The sequence below is a fragment of the Amblyomma maculatum genome, chromosome 1 (assembly GCF_055883805.1).
Source record: "Amblyomma maculatum isolate TAMU_Amacu chromosome 1, ASM5588380v1, whole genome shotgun sequence".
Lineage (NCBI taxonomy): Eukaryota > Metazoa > Arthropoda > Arachnida > Ixodida > Ixodidae > Amblyomma > Amblyomma maculatum.
This window is the reverse complement of record NC_139344.1, coordinates 10,662,516-10,681,462: the sequence shown is the minus strand read 5'-3', so window position 1 is coordinate 10,681,462 and position 18,947 is coordinate 10,662,516. Positions and strand designations below refer to the sequence as shown.

Below are 18,947 nucleotides of genomic sequence, written 5' to 3'. Positions count from 1 at the left end.
CCGAATGTACACCCGAACGCCCGTTCTCGCACTAGGCCTACTCGTCGCGGAACGGGCCGGCAGTTCGGCGCCGATTGAAATTCCTGGCCAAGGTCACTGCTGACGAGAAGTGGGAACATATCAAGGGTAGCTGCTTGTTTTCCTTTTTCTAACACGGTTAAGGTACAGACAAGCGCACCTATTCGGGCCGTTAACTTATAGAGCATCAAGTTCTCGCTCGGCCTCCAATCTGACCAAAACAGATTGGACGACCGTGCGATGATCAGTTCCGTCGGCGTCGCGGGGCCGAAAACTGCACACTACGGTGAAAGGTGACCGCTGGCCGTGCTGGCTTCGTCGCCGGTGTAATGCGACAGATCAGTGCGTGGATAAATAAGGAACTTAACCGCGCGGACTGTGACCGTTCCTTATGCCGAAGAAAACATACCTTGCTTTGTATCGCTTTTGGGCAGTAAATCTTCATCAAGCACTTCTGCATGAGGTACGACCACTGTGTAAATCGTCCACAAAAGAAAAAGAGACGTGGGCTTTGATACTGCAGACTGCATTGCAGACGACGCTCTGCCGCCTATTCTCTTGTGATGTCACACGAGCATTTCAATATGGCGGTCGTTCTCGGTGTGAGGTGTGCCCCGATTGCGATTTTGCGCCGCGCGCTAGACTAAAACGTTGCGAGTAGAACACAGACTTGTATATTAGTCACGAAAGTATAAAACTGCAATACATCGACCGACCCTGTCATCACCCCTTTAATGGGTGTATGACAGATATGGGTGCAAGACAGACAGAGCCTTATTTGCTCTTAAGGATGTGCCAATCACAACCTTAAGAAGATGCGATCCAACCAAGAAAATGCACTTTACTGTTGACTTAGGAATACTCTTTTAATTTTAAAAGTGGTTATTTGCGCTATCGGATTCGAAGTCTTCAATTTTAGTGCGGGTGTTGACTAGAAGAAAGTGTGCACGAATTCTTGTTGACCGTTCTGTGTAACTCGGCGGACGATCTATGTACACTTATTTGCAACATGAATGTGCAAAGGAGCCACCATGTGTATGTCGGTCTTCTGCCAATCCCGTGTCTTTTTCTCTGAAAGAAGAAAAGAAGTCGAAACGTTAAAGTGGCGTGACACGATGTAAGATGACGTGATGTGAGCACGTTGCAGTGCACATTACTCAGTCGTGAAGCGCTGTAAGATACAAAGAACTTATTCGGACTAGGTGCGATTACGCATTGCAAGATGTGTTGGAAGAAACTGTAATGCAGGTGAAGAACGAGAGCTTACGTCCGCAGCTTTCTGGCATCACGTGTCCTGCCTTGCTTTAACTTCTGCCAATACTGCGGCATGCCCAAGAATGCGCACTACTAAATAGAAACGAATGCGCGCTACTGAGCGCCTGTAACCTCTGTCACTTTTTTTTTTTTCGCCGTTCTTCAGTTATAAGTAGCTCAGCAGAATATATATGCCGTTGTTTATACACTCCACTGTTTCACAGGTACACGACAGTTGCCGGTATGGCATGGAGGATCACAGACAGGCTACAGACTTCCCGGGGCAGTTTTTCTTGCAAAATGTAAAAGCGCATTTCCCAAGTCAAATGATACCTGTGGCGGTCGGAAACAGAACAGAATAATTTAAAAGAAATGTCTCATATGACAGTCTCATTTGCCAAATGGCAGACGGCGTCTACAAGCCTTGATCACGGGGACACAATGTATAGTTGGTGACAGTAAAACTCTGCAACTCTATGTACGGGACCACCGCTGTGCCGCCTTGGTGACGTGCAGTGGTAATTGTGAGCATTACATTATCCACAATGCACAGAATTCTTTTAAATTATAATTGTGAGCACTAATTGGTTTGAAATAAGGTAACTAAAACAGATGACATATCAAAGATAGCACCACCTGTTTTTGTCTGTAGAGGCGTTGCCGCTGTGTTATTTCTTTTTAGAAAGCATTTAAAGTGACAATGAAGTAAGATTAAACACTAAAATCGTGTAATTTCTTCTAAAGGGAAAAGAGTAGGATGCAATAAGCTGACACGATTAAAAATAGCTGCCTCTATAGCCATGGAATGCAGTAGATTCGCTTAATATAGGTTTCATGCGATTCCCATGTTAGCCACAACGAGACGATATAACATGGTACTACCATCTCCAAAGACTTCACTTCGTTGGTCGACATAAAATACAAAGACCTGCTTCATCACTTTTACCAGCGCTGTGACAGGAGACAAGGAACAAGAAGAGACGAAAGGACAAGTGCTACTAACAAAAGTCCTGCTTAAACTGCAAATTCTGACCTCTTCATTGTCATCATGTGGAGAATCAAACAGAATTATTCTTTTACTCATCTCCGACAGCAGGCGTTCCCTGTAACGGGCCATCGATGATGCATGTAAACAATAGGCACGATTATACGAAGTCAATGAAAGAGTTAATTGCGCTGCTGCTTCGATTTAAAAATAAGCGGTTTAAGCTTACGGAGAGTATAAGTTGAGCAAAAGGCAACCTAACGTTCGAAATGAAATTATTACAAGGCAAGTCAAGTTGGTTTTGAGATACAAGTGCAGCGCAAAGGTCGACTGGAAGCTTTCGTTTCCTTCTTACCCTAATTTAGGTCGACTAAACAAAAAAAAAGCAATATAATGTCTCCTTGTTTCTCTTCTTTGATCCCGCTATGCCATTTTCGGTGTGGGTAGGGATAATTTATTTTTATTTTAATATGTTAGCACTAAAATGCTCGTCATCACAAAATATGTCTAGCTAATGCGCCCCACAGCTTCCCCGGGTACGGATTGTGCATCTCCTCCTACCTACGAGTGTTCACCTTGCTCCCACATCTTAGCATCCACTCCCTGAAAACTTTCCCCTACACATATCCAGCTTCCAAAAGGGTCTAACACCCATCCGTTCGAGCACCGTCACAGGACTTCCGTTACTAAAAGCCCATGGCGAAAGCGGATTCAGAGATACAAATGATGCGTCTAGCAGTTTGAAGCTGAGTCTAGGATAGGATGAAAGCAGCAGGAAGATTCAAATGCTAAGGAATAAAACGCCGCATGAATCGCGTATTTGATCACTTGGAGTTAATTTTCTCAGGGCACCAAACTTAACGACTGTGTCATTCTTGGATATGCTTGATACACTTTATAGGTTTCGTAAGACATCTTAGGTTAGAGTTCAGGAGGTTAAACCAGAAGATGGTCACTAAATATGGCTCTTGTTTCACCGGTGCTTTCGTCGGTCGCAGCCCGAACACGATGACGATCGCGAATAAAAGTTCTTGTGAACTGCACGCATTCGCAGAAGACCGCCATATTTTGACTCACCAAGTCGTTTCTGCTCTTGTGAAGCGTTCCATTTTATACAATTCTCTATTTTTCACTTAGGAAAAGTCACGTGGGAGAGCTTTGTCGCAATGGGCGGTTTAAAAATAAAACTAACAGTGCTGAAAAATTTATACATGGAATAATCTATGGCTTGCTTTACAGACATGCAACCAGGTAGGTATTTCTTGTATTCGGTAAAGAAAGCCTACTGAGCCTGTATACCTACAGGTAAATGAAATATTAAAGGACTGAACAAAATGCCATTGAACAAATATTGTCACTTAGCCCCGCTGCAACAATTTCATACTCTACACTCACAACGTCACAAACCACCCTAGACTACTACACGCTGCACGCAAAAATGACGACCCTCAAATTCTCAGCTATCGACGCAAAATACATTTAAACAGGATGATTAATCTGAATTTTAAACTTCTTCACTCTAAATTCTCTACTATCAGGAGTTTTATTACTGAAAGTGTTGACTGCAGCCGCTCTTTATCATAAGCGCTACCGTTACCCTCACTTTGGTTACTAACCTCTGCGCTGTGCATCTCCTTTGCTGCATTCTTTTTTATTTGTGCTCATTACATATGTTTTGCTACTTTAATTAGTGCACAGATGTGTTTCTTGCCGGGCCGCTGTCTCACATCTGGTGAGAACACCGTCTGACGTCTTTGCTTGTTTTTCTGACCAACTTCCGCATTTGTTTACCGATTCATGGTACTAAATATGATTATTGTCATAATTATAATGATAATAACAATAATTGGTTCACAGGAAGGGAAAGGCGCAGTATCTGTCACACTTGTTTCTGTGGACACCTGGACCGCGCCGTAAGGGAAGGGAGGAAGGCGGGATAAGTTGATAGAGATAAAGTGGAGCCGTAGTGGAGGGCTACGGAGTAATTTCGACCACCTGGGGATCTTTAACGCGCGCTACAAATTGGCCTATATGAAAGCTACCATGCTGTGAGTGCCACCGATCACAGTAAAAATGAAAAGGCGGAGCGAGACTCACTTAATGCATTGCGCTGCTATACGACACCTTTCGTGAGAGTGCGATACCCGGCCTGTCACACAAGAGTGCGCGATTTGACCGGCGAACAGCGTCGAACGGGACACGAAGACGACGGGTCGGGCTTTTGCTTCGAGCATCCCTGGTCGCCATTCTCCAGGTCTGGAATTTGTCCGTCGTTAGCGAGCTCCCAGTCGATGTGCTCCTGCATGAGCGCCTGCACTCGGCTGGTGATCTCGGACACCCTGTCCACGCTCATTCCGTGAGTGAACACCGGCGGCAGAATTGTCATTGTCACCCGACCTGCACCATCAAGGAAGTTGCACACAGTTTAGAGATCAAGTGTCTGCCGAGTAGGCTGCCTGAGGCAGAGTATTGAATTTTATGCGTTTCGAATGCATTTCAATGATTTCTGAACTGAGCCCAATGAAAACCAGAGGTAAATTCGGCACGCTATTGAATAAATCTAGAGTTGGTGCCGCGGAAATCTATGAAAGAATTTGCGACGTTAGTATTTTACTCTCTGCTTCGGAGAGGGAAAATAGCTTCTTGATTAAAGAAGAGAGCTTTGCAAGTCATGTTCTTAGTGTGACCAGTAATAGGGCAGCATGAAAGCACTACAGGGAGGACATACAGAATGAATTGGTATAGCACCCTGTTGATCCGTGTTTTTAGATAATCTCATATCAAGCATGTTGGAAGCGCTATCGTGCTTACCACTTGGCCAGTAAAAGCAGTACACCATACTAGAAACATGCAGCAACAGTGTGAGCGCTGCATTGTAGCTATGCATAGTTAGCCACAAGCAGCGGTGGCGTAGCGGTAGAACATCCGTCTCGCATGAAAGAGGACCGGGGTTCGAATCCCGGTGCCGCGCAATTCTCCACCGGGTGAAAAAAAAATCCGCGTGTCGATGGAATTGCATAAACAGGTTTGGGGTGCGACCTGATGCCGGTGAACACCTCCGGCAACGCACTCCCTCACCAGAACAGGAGTTGGCCACCCTGGTGCAGTAATTGGCCGCAACCTCTCATGATAAGCTCCACAAAACCCCGACCCTCAGTCACCAGCGGCTGCGGAACAACTGACCACGGCGGCGGTCAGACCTGTGACGCAGCAGGGGGTGCTAAGAATGCCTGGCTCCGCTGGACAGGCCGCCATTGGAAACTGACCCTGGCAACGTTTAATGCTAAAACCCTAGCTAGTGCAGCTAGTTTAGCAGTGCTCTTACAGGAACTAGAGAGTATAAAATAGGATGTTATGGGGCTTAGTGAGGTTAGGAGGCCGAATGAGGCATATACTGTACTGAAGGATGGGCATGTACTGTGTTATCGAGGTTTACCGAGGCGACAACTAGGAGTAGGTTTCCTTGTCAATAAGTATATAGCGGGTAATATAGCTGAATTCTACAGTATTAATGAGAGGGTGGCAGCCATCGTAATTAGGCCTAATAAGCGGTATAAACTGAAGGTTGTGCAGGCCTATGCACCTACATGTAGTTATGACCAGGCAGTTGAAAGCTTCTACGAAGATGTAGAATCGGCAATGCGAAAAGTAAAGACGCAGTATACTGTACTAATGGGCGACTTCAATGCCAAGGTAGGGAAAAAGCAGGCAGGAGACAAGGCAGTAGGTGACTATGGCATTGGTTCTAGGAATAGCAGGGGAGAGTTCCTAGTTGAGTTTGCAGAGCGCAATAACTTACGAATCATGAATACCTTCTTCAGCAAACGGAAGAACCGGAAATGGACATGGAAAAGTTCGAGCGGGGAGACTAAAAATGAAATGGACTTCATAATGTGTTCAACCCCCGCCATTATGCAAGATGTAGAGGTAATCGGGAAAGTGCGATGCAGTGACCACAGGATGGTGAGGTCCCGAATTAGCCTAAATCTGAAGAAGGAACGCAACAGATTAGTAGGAAAGAAACCCATCAACGAATTAGCGGTGAGGGGGAGGGCAGAAGAGTTCAGCATCTCGCTACAGAATAGGTATTCAGCTCTAACCGAGGACGGCGACATTATCTTAGAAGCAAGGAACAATAATTTCAGAGATATCATTACCGAGTGCGCGGTAGAAGTAGGCGGTAGGATAGTTAGAGAGGATACCGGTAAGCTGTCTAAGGAGACGAAAGATTTGATTGAAAAACGCCAGAGTATGAAAGCTTCCAATCCAACAGACCGGATCGAATTGGCCGAGATATCAAAGCTAATCAATAAGCGTAAGGTGGCCGATATAAAGAAGTATAACATGGAGAAAATTGAGCATGCTGTAAAGAACGGGGGAAGCCTTAAAGCGGTAAAGAAGAAATTGGGCATAGGCAAAAACCAGATGTACGCGATAAGGGACAAGGCGGGCAACGTCATCACGAATATGGATAAGATAGTCAAAGTAGCCGAGGAGTTCTATGGAGATCTCTACAGTAGCCAAAGTAGTCAGGACCGTAATGAGATTGGCGGTAGGGAAAAACAGTCAGACGTTCCACCAGTGACGAAGGACGAGGTCAAGAAAGCCTTATAAACTATGAAAAGGGGGAAATCAGCTGGAGAGGATCAGATAACTACAAATTTGCTGAAGGACGGGGGGGGGGGATATCGTGCTAGAAAAACTGGCCACCCTGTATACGCAGTGCCTGGTGTCATCGAAGGTACCGGAACCATGGAAGAAGGCAAACATTATCCTCATTCATAAGAAAGGGGACTCTAAGGACCTTAAAAATTACAGACCAATCAGCTTACTGTCTGTTACGGATAAGGTATTTACTAAGGTAATCACTAATAGAATCAGGACAACCTTAGACTTCAATCAAGCAAAGGATAAGGCAGGGTTTCGGAAACGGTACTCTACTATCGATCATACCCATGCCATCAATCAGGTGATAGAAAAATGCTCGGAATATAACCAGCCCTTATACATAGCTTTCATTGATTACGAAAACGCATTTGACTCAGTTGAAACCTCGGCGGTGATGCAGGTATTGCGAAATCAGGGGGTAGACGAGCCGTACGTGAAAGTGCTGGAAGATATATATAGTGGCTGCATAGCAACCATAGTTCTGCATAAAGAAAGTAACAAAATTCTCATAAAGAAAGGTGTTAGGCAAGGAGACACAATCTCCCCAGTACTGTTCATAGCTTGCTTAGAGGAAGTATTCGGTGACTTGGAATGGGAGCAGTTAGGGATAAGAGTAGATGGAGAATACCTCAGTAATCTGCGATTTGCTGATGACATTGCCTTGCTAAACAACTCGGGGGATGAACTGCAAATAATGATTGATGACCTAGACAGGAAAAGTAGAAAGTTAGGCTTGAAAATCAATATGCAGAAGACTAAGGTAATGTTCAACAGCCTCGGGAAGGAACAGCAGATTACATTAGATAGCGAAGTACTGGAAGTAGTAGGCGAGTATGTGTACTTAGGACATGTAGTCACCGCAGATCCGGACCACGAAAAGGAAATAACAAGAAGAATACGATTGGGATGGAGCGCATTTGGCAAGCACTCGCAGATTATGACTAGCAGCTTACCGGTATCGCTCAAGAGGAAAGTATACAACAGTTGCATCTTGCCTGTACTCACCTGTGGGGCTGAAACGTGGAGGCTAACCAAGAGAGTTCTACTTAAGTTGAGGACAACCCAGAGGGCTATGGAACGAAAAATGGTAGGGGTAACATTAAGAGATAGAAAGCGTGCAGAGTGGGTCAGAGAAATAACTCAAGTTACCGACATTCTAGTAGAAATTAAGAAGAAATGGGCTTGGGCAGGACATGTAGGGCGAAGAGAGGATAACCGATGGTCGCTTAGGGTAACAAACTGGATTCCAAGGGAACGAAAGCGTAGCAGGGGACGGCAGAAAGTTAGGTGGGCGGATGAGATTAAGAAGTTCGCAGGGGTCAAGTGGATGCAGCTAGCACAGAACCGGGTTAAGTGGAGAAATATGGGAGAAGCCTTTGCCCTGCAGTGGGTATAGTCAGGCTGATGATGATGATAGTTAACCACAAGACTGTTGCAATACCGCCCGAATGTATACAATTTTTCTGGTAAGGGTGATTCACTTAAAAGCCTGGTGGCGGGAAAACAATTTTCAGTTCGTTAGAGCGTATACATAGGGTTACGAGGATACTGCAAAGAAGTTCAATTACGACTAGTTTAAAAATGTTACCTCTAAAAGAAGAAAAGCTGCAGTCAAGCCGGCGGAGGGATAAAAGACGCTGTTGCGACTCCTTTGAACGAAAGGAGTTAGAAATCTTTTTTTCAAGTAGTCCAACGAGAGAAACGCCTTGTTTCCAAATTAGCTCGAGGCAACCTTCGCTAAACTGATTCAAGAGCCAGCGGCATTTCAATGAGATGTACAATGACCGAGGCAGCTAGCAAGAAGGGAGCAGTAAGCTCAATTGTAGCTGCGTTTTAAATGATTTTGTTGCGTGGTACGTGACCTGATCTTTCTCGCGTGAACTAAAAAATTTGTTCCTCTGGCCCGAAAGATAATAACCATTAGTGTAGAAAAAAAAAATAAGAAGTTACGTTGTCCTTTAAACACGAAAATCGAACAGCTGACACTGCATTCGCCTGGAAACAAACGTAAGCATGGCTGAATGTTGAGATGTTTGCCCGGAATCTCTTGACATTCTTGAACGCTTACTCTCGTGAGCTCCTGTTAAACATGCTCTTCGATGTACGAGCACAGGTGCTAGTTCCACTTTCTAGCGTGTAAACTCGCCTATGCCAGACTTAAGACCCTAATGTGCCATCCCCGCGCGCACTTACCATTGTTGTAGATTTTCTTCTTCACACTGAAGAAACTGGAATACCTGGAGAACACGACTGGAACGATCGGCACCTGCAATTTAATAAACCAATATATGAATTATGAATCAATAGATCAATCAATTAAGTTTTATTTACCAGAAGAACCTGGATGATTACCCTGGGCTAAAATCTGCGCAGAGAGAGCGCTGAAATTTCTTGAATTGAACGTCTTTGCCTTCATGTGAAAAGCGCAGTGATGCTTTGTGCGAGATTACCTGTGAGCACTAAATCTGGAAAATTGCCACGAACCTTTGAAATCTTTATGGTGCTCGGGTTGCGCGGCTTCGCCATCGATGCCCCACGACACGGTCCCAGCGAAAGACTACAGGGAATCCACGACTACTTGCGCACGGCAGTGTACGTGTCGTCAAGCCGCCTATCCCGCTCTCTATCGCCGATCAGCGTACGCTTCGCGTCGCTGGCCCGCAGTTCCACGCGACGAAGGTCGTCTGCCCCCGCAAAGGAAACTAAAGGCAGCAACCTTTGGAGGTGTGGTTGCTACACAGAGAACTAACGAACACATCCGGTGGCGACGACGAGTATAAAAACGCTGCAACATTTACACCGCCGCTAAGCACGACGAACACATCGACGAAAACGCGACGAAATTCTGAGCTGACACCGCCGCCCGGCGAAGTGACAACGGTGTGCCCCGGCCAAGACCTCAGTACACGACGGAGCCGAGATCGGACACCAAGGCTCACGCGCAATGCGAGGACGCGAACAAGCAGCCTTCGAGTTGCTGCCTACGGTCGCACAGTCACTGCCCTATAGTAGACACCTATTCAGACAATTCAGACATCAGTGCACCGTTTGCCTCCCCCCTCGGGAAAGTAACGACCGATTCGGATGGCGCGCTGATTCGCAACGTTAGGGTAACCTCATTACTCTGACGAGGCGACGCACTGTAAGTGGAACCATAAATGGACGTACTTACCCTACGAGCTTCGTGGTCCTACAGCAGTATTCGCGCGACGTGATTTGGGGCATGATCTTTCTATATGAACATCGGGCGATCATCGACGTTCGCACAAATTTCATCAAGCTTTCGACAGATTAAGCCAAGCCTGTTCTGGCAAGTTCGGCACTTCAAGTTGCTTTAAACGTGTTCGACGAAGAATTAAGCCTACCGTCGGTACCCACGGAGACTACGAAGCTTGCTCGGCCGAGCAAGCTTTATAGTCTCCGTGGGTACCAGAGACACCAAAACCACCGAAGATGTCATCGAGGGAAACACCCAGTTGTTACTGGATCGAGGACTGGGCAACGCAAGAAGCACCGCCCATTTCCAGAATGGTGAAGCTCAGGTGCTGTTAACGCACTTCACCGAAGAATACGTACATCTTAACAAGGAATCTCAAGAGAGTATCTCGAAAACGAATTAGCAGACATCCGAGACGCCTTCGCCCTCCCCGACGAACCGGGAAAAAAAAACAACCTGATCAAGGCAATCAGCACATGATGGATATAAATTCAGCACTACCCCGAAACGGGCAGTACCAGATAAGGACCATTCTCCAAAGCTGCACTGAGTGCTTTTCGTCAACATTAAAAGTGTGACACGTTGGCCAATCTCCGCATCGTCACGGACTAACACGACCCAAGTTTACGCCAAAGCTCCTATAGAGATCGCGGCCAAAACGCCAAGTCATCCTTGAGCAAGTCGACGAAATGCTTCGTGACGACGTGATCAAGCCTTCGAAGAGCCCCTGGGTAGCACCAGTCGTTCTTGCGAAGAAAGATGATCCACTTTGCTTCTGCGCCGATTACCGCCGCTTGAACAGCATAACAAAGGAAGACGTCTGCCCCTTCCTCTGCATCGACGACACATTGGACCCGTTATGCAACGCTAAATACTTCACATCCATGGACCTGAAGGGCGCCTATTGGCAAATTGAGGTCGACGAAATAGATCGCGAGTATATGGCATTTGTCACACCGGGCGGCATATTAGAGTTTAATGCAATTTGGACACTGCTCCGCACCAGCGACGTACCAACGAGTAATCGACACTATGCTGGAGGGCTTGGAGTAGTACGTTTGTCTGGTAAACTTGGATGGCGTCGTTATGGCCTCCTCAAGCTTTGAAAACCATCTGAAAAAGGCTTCGGATAGTGATGGAAGCAATCAAGTCATCAAGTCTAGCACGCACTAAAACCAGAGAAATTCCACTTTGTCGACGAGGAACTGCTGTTCCTGGTTTATACCGTAAGTAAGGAAGGAGTTCACCAAGCCCCCAGAAAACGGGTGCGATAGCCCAGTTTCCACAGCCTTGACAAGAAAGCTGCGCGCCGATTCCTTGGACTGTGCGGGTGCTATCGGTGATTTGAACGTTTAGCTTAAACGTCACCTGCAGTCCCCTCCTGGCCTATGTCAATTTGATGAAAACGCCGAGACTGAACTTCACACTGACGCAAGCAGTGCGGACCCAGGCGCCGTTCTCGTTCAGAAGAGTGCCGGACAGGAAAAAGTTATCACGTACGCTAGCAGGTCCCTCTTAAAAACCTAAGCCAATTAGTCGGTGATTGAGAAAGAGAGCCTTGCGATCATCTGGGTCACTTCAAAGTTCCACCCGTACAATACGGTCGACAATTAAAGGTGGTAAGCGATCACCACGCGCTCTGCTGGCCTTGCTAGATGAAGCTTACGATTTCACGAATTCCTACAGTTGTCTACAAGTCTGGCCTCAAGTCGTACAACGCAGACTGCTTGTTACGAACATCCGTTGACGCGCTGCCAAAAGAAGACGACGACGATGCCTTCTTGGGACAGGTAAGCGCTAGCAGTTTCATACAACAGTAGCGCTCGGACCCTGAGTTGCAATACCTAGTCGATTACATGGAAGGCAAGGCCGCTTCTCCTACTGCTGTATTCAGGCGTCATTTGTCCTCTTGAGAACTTCGCATCCAATAGGACAGCGCAGCTTCTTCTTATGCCTAAAAGCTTCAGGCAAGAAATTCTTCTTGCGCTGCATGATGACCCAACAGAAGGGCATCTCAGGTTTCCGCGTAGCGACGTTGTAGCGACGTTGCTGTAGCGACGTTGCTCATTACGTGAATACGTGCCGTGAGTGTCAGCAACACGAGACGCCGCCGATCTGTCCAGCTGGGCTTCTGAACCCGGTACCGCCCCCGACCCTTCCCTTTCAACAAATTGGGATGGATCTCTTTGGCCCCTTTCCAACTTCCTCCATGAGTAACAAGTGGATCATTGTTGTCGCTGGCTAGCTTGCCCGCTACGCCGAAGCAAAAGCCGTGCCTAATAGTACCGCAGCAGAAGTCGCCAAATTTTTGTCGCACAAATTTGAATACGGCATGGCGCCCCAGAAGGGCTCATCAAGGACAGGCGAAGAGTGTTTACGGCGGAGCGGACGCAAGCTATCCTGGACTAGTCGTCTACAAGCAGCGACGAATAACAGCGTACCATACGCAGAAAAATGGAATCACAAAACGTCAGAACAAAACCACCTCCAACATGCTTGTCATCTGCGTGGACACCGAACATAAGACATGTCATGACATCCTGCTATACGTGACCTTCGTTTATAACACCGCCGTTCAGGAGACAAGGTCGACACCGTTTCAACTTGTGTATAGCAAGGTGCCCACGACAACGCTCTACGTGATGCTAGCGCACGTGACGGAAGAGGGCGACGTTGATGTAGCTGCCTATACCTTGACCGTGCAGAGGAAGCTCAACAGCTTTTCGGCTGCGCATTAAAGATCAGCCAAGAACCAACGCTTTACGCTACAATTTACGACGGCGCGACGCTGAGTACAAGCTGGTGGACCAGGTCTGGGTTTGGACGCCGATTCGCCATCGTGTACAGAGTGAAAAGCACAAACTGCTTGCACACATTGGGAAACTGGACTACGAAGCCATTAACCACAGCACGACCACATCTCAGCGGCACCGGGCGCGCCCAGAAATCGTGTATGTTGTGCGCCTGAAGCCTTATTATGCGCGTTAAACGTACTTCATGTTTAATTTCTAATGTTTATGTTTACGTTTTTTGGTTTGTTTTGTGTAGCATCGAGGCGATGCTTTTAAGGCAAGAGTAATGCTGCGAACCTTTGAAATCTTTATTTTGTTGTTTTCAACAGTCGCCGACATGCGGCCTTATCCTGTGGCTGCAGTGCAAAGAACAATCTTGTGTTCTTTGTTCGTGCTTGGTGCTGCGAAACGCGGCTTTATCATTTTCTTTGTAGCGTAAGATGCGCCGAGATTAACCACGAAGGACTGCAGGCAAGCACAACTGCTTCCGTATTATTCCAGACTTTTTCAGTACGCCTCGACTGGTTTATCTGGACGTCACTGCGCCGAGTTTAAATTGAGCACTGCCGAATGCAACGGGCACTATTTGGTCGACGATCGACGAAGGTACGCCTGGTGTTCACCGCCGAGTTACTTAATTATTTGAAGGGCGCAAGTCAACCCAATAAGGAGTTAATTGAACTGCAACACCAGACTCCTCGTTTGTTGTCTTCGGCATAGGCACGACTACGTGACAATATGAGACGTGTTAAGGCTACTTCCCCCCAACGTTGAGTAAAAACGTAGATTAGAAAAGCGCTGGCATTGATAATGTGACGTTTGCTATCAAGCAACAGCAGCAGAGAGCACGCCAGTTTAGTGGTAGTGGTTCCCTTTAACCGAATGCGAAAATCATAGCACGCTACCTGCAGATTTAAGCGGCCAACTACACTCCGTGGGCAGGCCTTGTTGCTACAGGCAACAAGTGGCTCAATTTGGCACACGTCACGATAATGGACTGCAGGCAAGTGACACTCTAGAACAAGGCCTGTACGAACTCGCGAGGACGTATCTCTTACATGTACAGAATAGCCACCTTCCATTTTTCAGTCACCATACTAAAATTCGTTTGGCGGCTGTGGCATGTTTTGCGAGGATTATCGCCAACCGGACTCAGTCATAGGTGGCGAGGAACATACCTGGCATTGGAGAGCCATGTAGAAGGCGCCCTTCTTGAATGGCAACAACTGGGGTTCCTCATTCCTCGTCCCTTCAGGAAACACGAACAGACTGAGCTGCGAAGGACGAAAGTGCGTTATTTAAAAGAAGGCGCTACAGGAGGCTTGCAGCGGAATGACCTTTGATGCCTAGCTAGCAACGAACAAAACTACGACGCCCATTTAAAACTCGAACGAAGCCGTGTGTTCTCAACATGCACACGTGGATCGCCGAGCACAGGCATGTCTTACCCGACCTTCGCTGACGTCACGCAGCTTGGCGTTGAGAGCCTGGCGGCCGCGCTGGCCGTTGCTGCGGTCGACGAACACGCTTCCAGAGAGCCAGCAGATGAGTCCGACGGGCCCGCTGAATAGGAACCACCTCTTCATCACCGGTACGCACGGATGAAAGAGACGCCAGTGGCAAACGATTCCTGCATGCAGACCGTGACTCCCACCATAAGTGCGAGCATTTTACTCAGGGCTGCTGTAGGTGGGACAAGAACATCCGTAGTATTATACATATGTCCTTCGGACATCGACTTGCACGTGGAGAGGCAATTATCGACAATGAACGGGCAGCTGAATATGGATCATACAAGAACCGTAGGGACGAACTAAATATGAAAGCTGATCGCCCGCTGCAGCGAAATGTTTACACTACGTGTTTCTTTACGTGTTTTCATGTTGTCCCATATATGCCGAAAAAGCCACGTCACTGCCGGATGAATCGACAAATGACGAGGAGGCCTGACGAGTTTCAATGCCGCGATTACTTGTGAAGTATGGTTCTCCAGAATACGAAATCCATTGCGTAACTCTTGTAATGATGAGTATATAGCTAAACCGCGCCCAAACATCCCATTGAGCAGCTTACATTTCAATACAGGGCTGATGACCCAACTTTAATCGGCGGACGCAGAAGTCATGCACTGTCAAAGCTGAAATGTTACTACATAGAGTTTCGCATGCCTCGCAGTGTTTGGGGAAAAGCAGTTAACAAAAACGTGCCTTAGAGGACTTTCGGCAGATGCCTTCCTGGTTCCGTGAAACAGAGTATGACTGAAAGCTCCTCAAGCTCGCTTATTCAAGAAAGAGAATAGACCAATTTTCGATAGTGTCTTATTTTGATTTTAAGGAGATGGAGCGGAACGATCCGCGGCAGCAATTTGTAATACGCAAGTCCAATTCCGTCGATGGTGACCTGTCGTTCAGGCAGCACAACATGCAGTTTGCAGATCCTGTGAACTACGACCCATTTCACTCAAAAACACCATCAACACATTCCTGAGGTCTTTGCAAATTTCTTGCATACTACGCCTATATGATATATGAACCAGCCGCTAAAGTGTGCTGTCACGATTATAGTGGCCGCTGCAAACAAAATGTTTATACTCCTTGCGAATCTGGTTAACGTTTGCGCTCCATAACAGCAAATATTGTCAAAAGGATTAAATATTCCTGTACTTCTATAGGCACTGTTCCCAAGTTAGTCGTTTTCTCGCTAAATATAGCGGGTGTTTACGCTGTTTGGCGGGCATAAATGATGCATTGCTTTTGGCGGGACTTTTAGCGGCTTTTAGACCTGTTGGCTTTTTTTCGGGCGGTTTTCGGTGGTCCTGCATATTTAGTTTATAAAAGCCTAGGTTCCTTACAATTAACTTTATATCTGCAAAAGAAACGAAATTCGCTGTGAGCGTATGCAGTCAATGAGATGATGGCGATGACATATGATGGCGAATATAGAAGCACTCACAATATATCTTTGATTTATGCCGAATTTGTTAATGCAATTGTGGCGTCTGCTGTTGTGGAGCATACGGTCCGGCGGACTGCGACCTGCCAAGCATCTGCACGGGTTTACTGAGGGACCATATCTTTCGAAACAAAGTACGGCAGATTCCAAATGCAAATGAACGCTCTTTGTGTTATCAAAGAGGTGTCGGTGCCCTTTATGGAATCCATGAGTGCCATGAGAAATAATTGCTGCCATTGAAGTACGATAAAGGAAGCCTTCTCTTATCGGCTGGAACAACTGCGGTTGCCCAACTGCACTCTGTGACGATGTGAAGAAGCGGGGATGCTTCCGAGAAAAATCCATTGGAGTGGGCTGATTTTCCTCTGCTCGTGCTGATGCTGCTCTGGTTGAAGGCATGCTAAACATCATAAGATGTAAGCAGCTGAACCTATAATGTGAACGGCGATGAAACATTCCTTCTTAATTATTTGAGCTGGACTTGTAAGACATCGTAAAAAATGTCCAATAACTAAAAACTGCTCCTAAATGCAATAAAAAGAGTCGTGAAGATATGAAGTTGCATGTTAGCAGCAGTGCTGGAATCTCACTTAGAACCAGAAACACGAGTGGACAATTGCCCGTAGAATTCCCGGCAAACAAAGATGAAGCACACAACATATTTGTGCGCGTGAAAGTACCTGCAGTCAGCAGTTTGTAGTCAGGAAAGAAAAATGTGCTTTTACAAATTTAATTAAAATTTACAGAATGCATCCGAAGTTTCTAGTCAAAAGGGAAAAAAGTGATTTCTTACGTGTTTATAATCTTAGTTATATTGTTTACAGAACAAATAACAAAATGAATAGCGTAAAAACGCATTTGGGGCAAATATCTAAATATACGGCTTTTGCGACACTGCTTTAGGCGCCACGGGCCCATTCTGAAATATATGAGACGAATTTAAAACGCATGCAGTCTCCTCCGAGTACTTGCTTTAGCGCACTGACAAAGCATAGCGAGGGCATGAGTTGGCGCAAATGGACGTTAAAGCGGTGAATACCCTTATTTGGAGAAATTAGCCAGATTCGAGGCGAACTGCGTGCCGAAGTCAGACACAGTTAGTTGATGCGGCATACCAGAAATATATGTGCCGTCAGGGGAGAAACGCGAAAGATCGTTTTTTTTCGTATTTACTCCGTTTCCATGAGCCGGAGGCGCCTGTGGTTATGGGTGGCACATGTGCCGCGGCTCACCGATTATGTCCAGCGAATTCTGGTGGTTGGCAACCAGGATGCAGTTTCCCAGCGACCGCAGTCTTTCGGGGTGGAGAACCTGGAAGTCGATGCCGAAGAGGGAGCCGCTGCGTCCCCGAAACACGCGCCACACGTGCCTGCGTCGAACGTTCGTCGCGAGGGAAGGGACCGATGAAAGAGGACCTCGATGGAACAAACAATAATTGTCGTTTCTTTTTTTGAATTCAGCCTAAAAACTGGTGCTGAAGGGATTTTTCATTGGGTGTACCGCAGTCGGATATGTATGGTTGTCCAGATTCTGCGTACACAACGGTATGTACTCGTGCATGCTCTAGTGCCGCGAACGGCCGCCATACGTAAACCAACGTAAAAGCACACTTAACCATTTCAAATCTTCGTTTCCTTTCACCGAAAGAATTCTTCACTTAAAATTTGATACTCACTCCTTAAGAAAATCATATGGTTATAGTTATCCAGAAGAAAGCTCCAAAAGCAGTTGGTTCCTCGTACGGATGCACAAAAATCAGTACAGGCTGTCATAATTGATAAGAACATACCGAAAACGAAATTCCTGACTGCTCAAGTGAAGGTCCGAAAAGACGGGGAAGATAAGAGCAATTTCAAGGTGTATACTACGCTTGAAATAGCGACAATGGAACTTGCTTTACCATTCGTGGAGCAACACATATGCACAAAAATGGACGGTAATGTTCTGCCTTGCTGGCTGTTTCCTGGAGCATTTTTTATCCTCTTCGCTGTGTACGAAGAAAACCACTTTATTTATGACATGAATGATGCAAAATTCACTCGAAACAAAAAAATTATTGCTGTATGTGTGCAACACACTCTCAGAAGAAAGAAACTCGCTCTCTTTGTACGCTCTTATACTATAGCGTGCGGCACCAGAGAATATGACTGACGCTTTCGTTGGCAACATGCATGTAAACCGGTTCGCAGAATCTAAGTGCTCCGCATATGGACCTTCATATGAACCGACAGTTGCTGCTGTTCCTCTCCGGCTATTATAACCGGTTTTATGTGCACGAGCTTACGAATAACATCCCTTTTTCTTGCTTTTTTTTCACAAGCAAGTAGGGTTACCCAACTTTGCTTTGCTTCATAGACCATATCAGTTGCCTCTTCAGAACTCGACACATTCGACTGGCTCGTAAATACGCATTCTACGACGCCGGTTGGGCATTCATTCGTTATGCGAACTCTGTGTAGATGCGGCATGCAGTAAATTAACCGACGGCAATAAAGGGTAATCTAAGGGGAAAATTTACAGCAACATCAATTCCCTGTTGACCCTGCACCTGGCTAGGTCAGATCGGCAGCGGTTCTCGTCACTCACAGCAGGTTGCCAGGTCTCCTGGGCGTAGCAAGGCTGGGTAGGCAGCACAACAATGATACCACGCTGACCACCACGTAGTAGAATGAGATCCGGACGAAGTAGCGGATCCTCTGCCAATGGTGGGCCACCAACAGCGCCAGCAGGAAGGGTGCACTCCCCAGCGCCAGCCCCACCGGCAGCGCCGACCACAGTCGCACGGGTGCCAGGGCATTGCGCAGCGTCTCGAGAAAACTATACATCCCCGCACACCGCTGTTCGAGACACCTCACGCTGTGTCCGCGGTTCACGACTGAACATAGCTAATCTTCTTCTTCTCTCGGTACACATGACTCTCTTCGTCGTCTTTACTCTACTTCTTGATGCGTCCTTGGGTGATGACGGAGGTTATCAGTGAGGGTTGTAGCAGTGAAAATAGAGGCAACCATTAAAGGTGCAGTGAAGATGAAAGGTGAAGTGTCACGTTTAAGAGTGTGCA

General features: G+C 46.7%; 1 protein-coding gene across 1 annotated transcript; it reads right to left on the bottom strand.

The window, feature by feature from the left end:
* Positions 1–885: 885 nt before the first annotated feature.
* On the bottom strand, positions 886–18,711 carry LOC146201639 (1-acyl-sn-glycerol-3-phosphate acyltransferase beta-like). Its single transcript, XM_084598978.1, has 7 exons — positions 18,473–18,711; positions 17,119–17,255; positions 14,383–14,564; positions 14,113–14,208; positions 9,119–9,191; positions 4,355–4,654; positions 886–1,089 (listed from the first exon to the last, which is right to left on the bottom strand). Exons 1-6 carry the CDS (start codon positions 18,709–18,711, stop codon positions 4,410–4,412), a joined length of 972 nt encoding a protein of 323 aa, XP_084455104.1. The 3' UTR covers positions 886–1,089; positions 4,355–4,409.
* Positions 18,712–18,947: the final 236 nt, after the last annotated feature.

Coding starts and splice junctions, on each gene's coding strand:
- LOC146201639 (XM_084598978.1), bottom strand. CDS start 18,711: ATGTATAGTTTTCTCGAGACGCTGCGCAATGCCCTGGCACCCGTGCGA. Junction 14,565..17,118: donor GAATTCGCTGGACATAATCG/GTGAGCCGCGGC, acceptor GTCTGCATGCAG/GAATCGTTTGCCACTGGCGT. Junction 9,192..14,112: donor ACATGGCTCTCCAATGCCAG/GTATGTTCCTCG, acceptor ATTAAATTGCAG/GTGCCGATCGTTCCAGTCGT.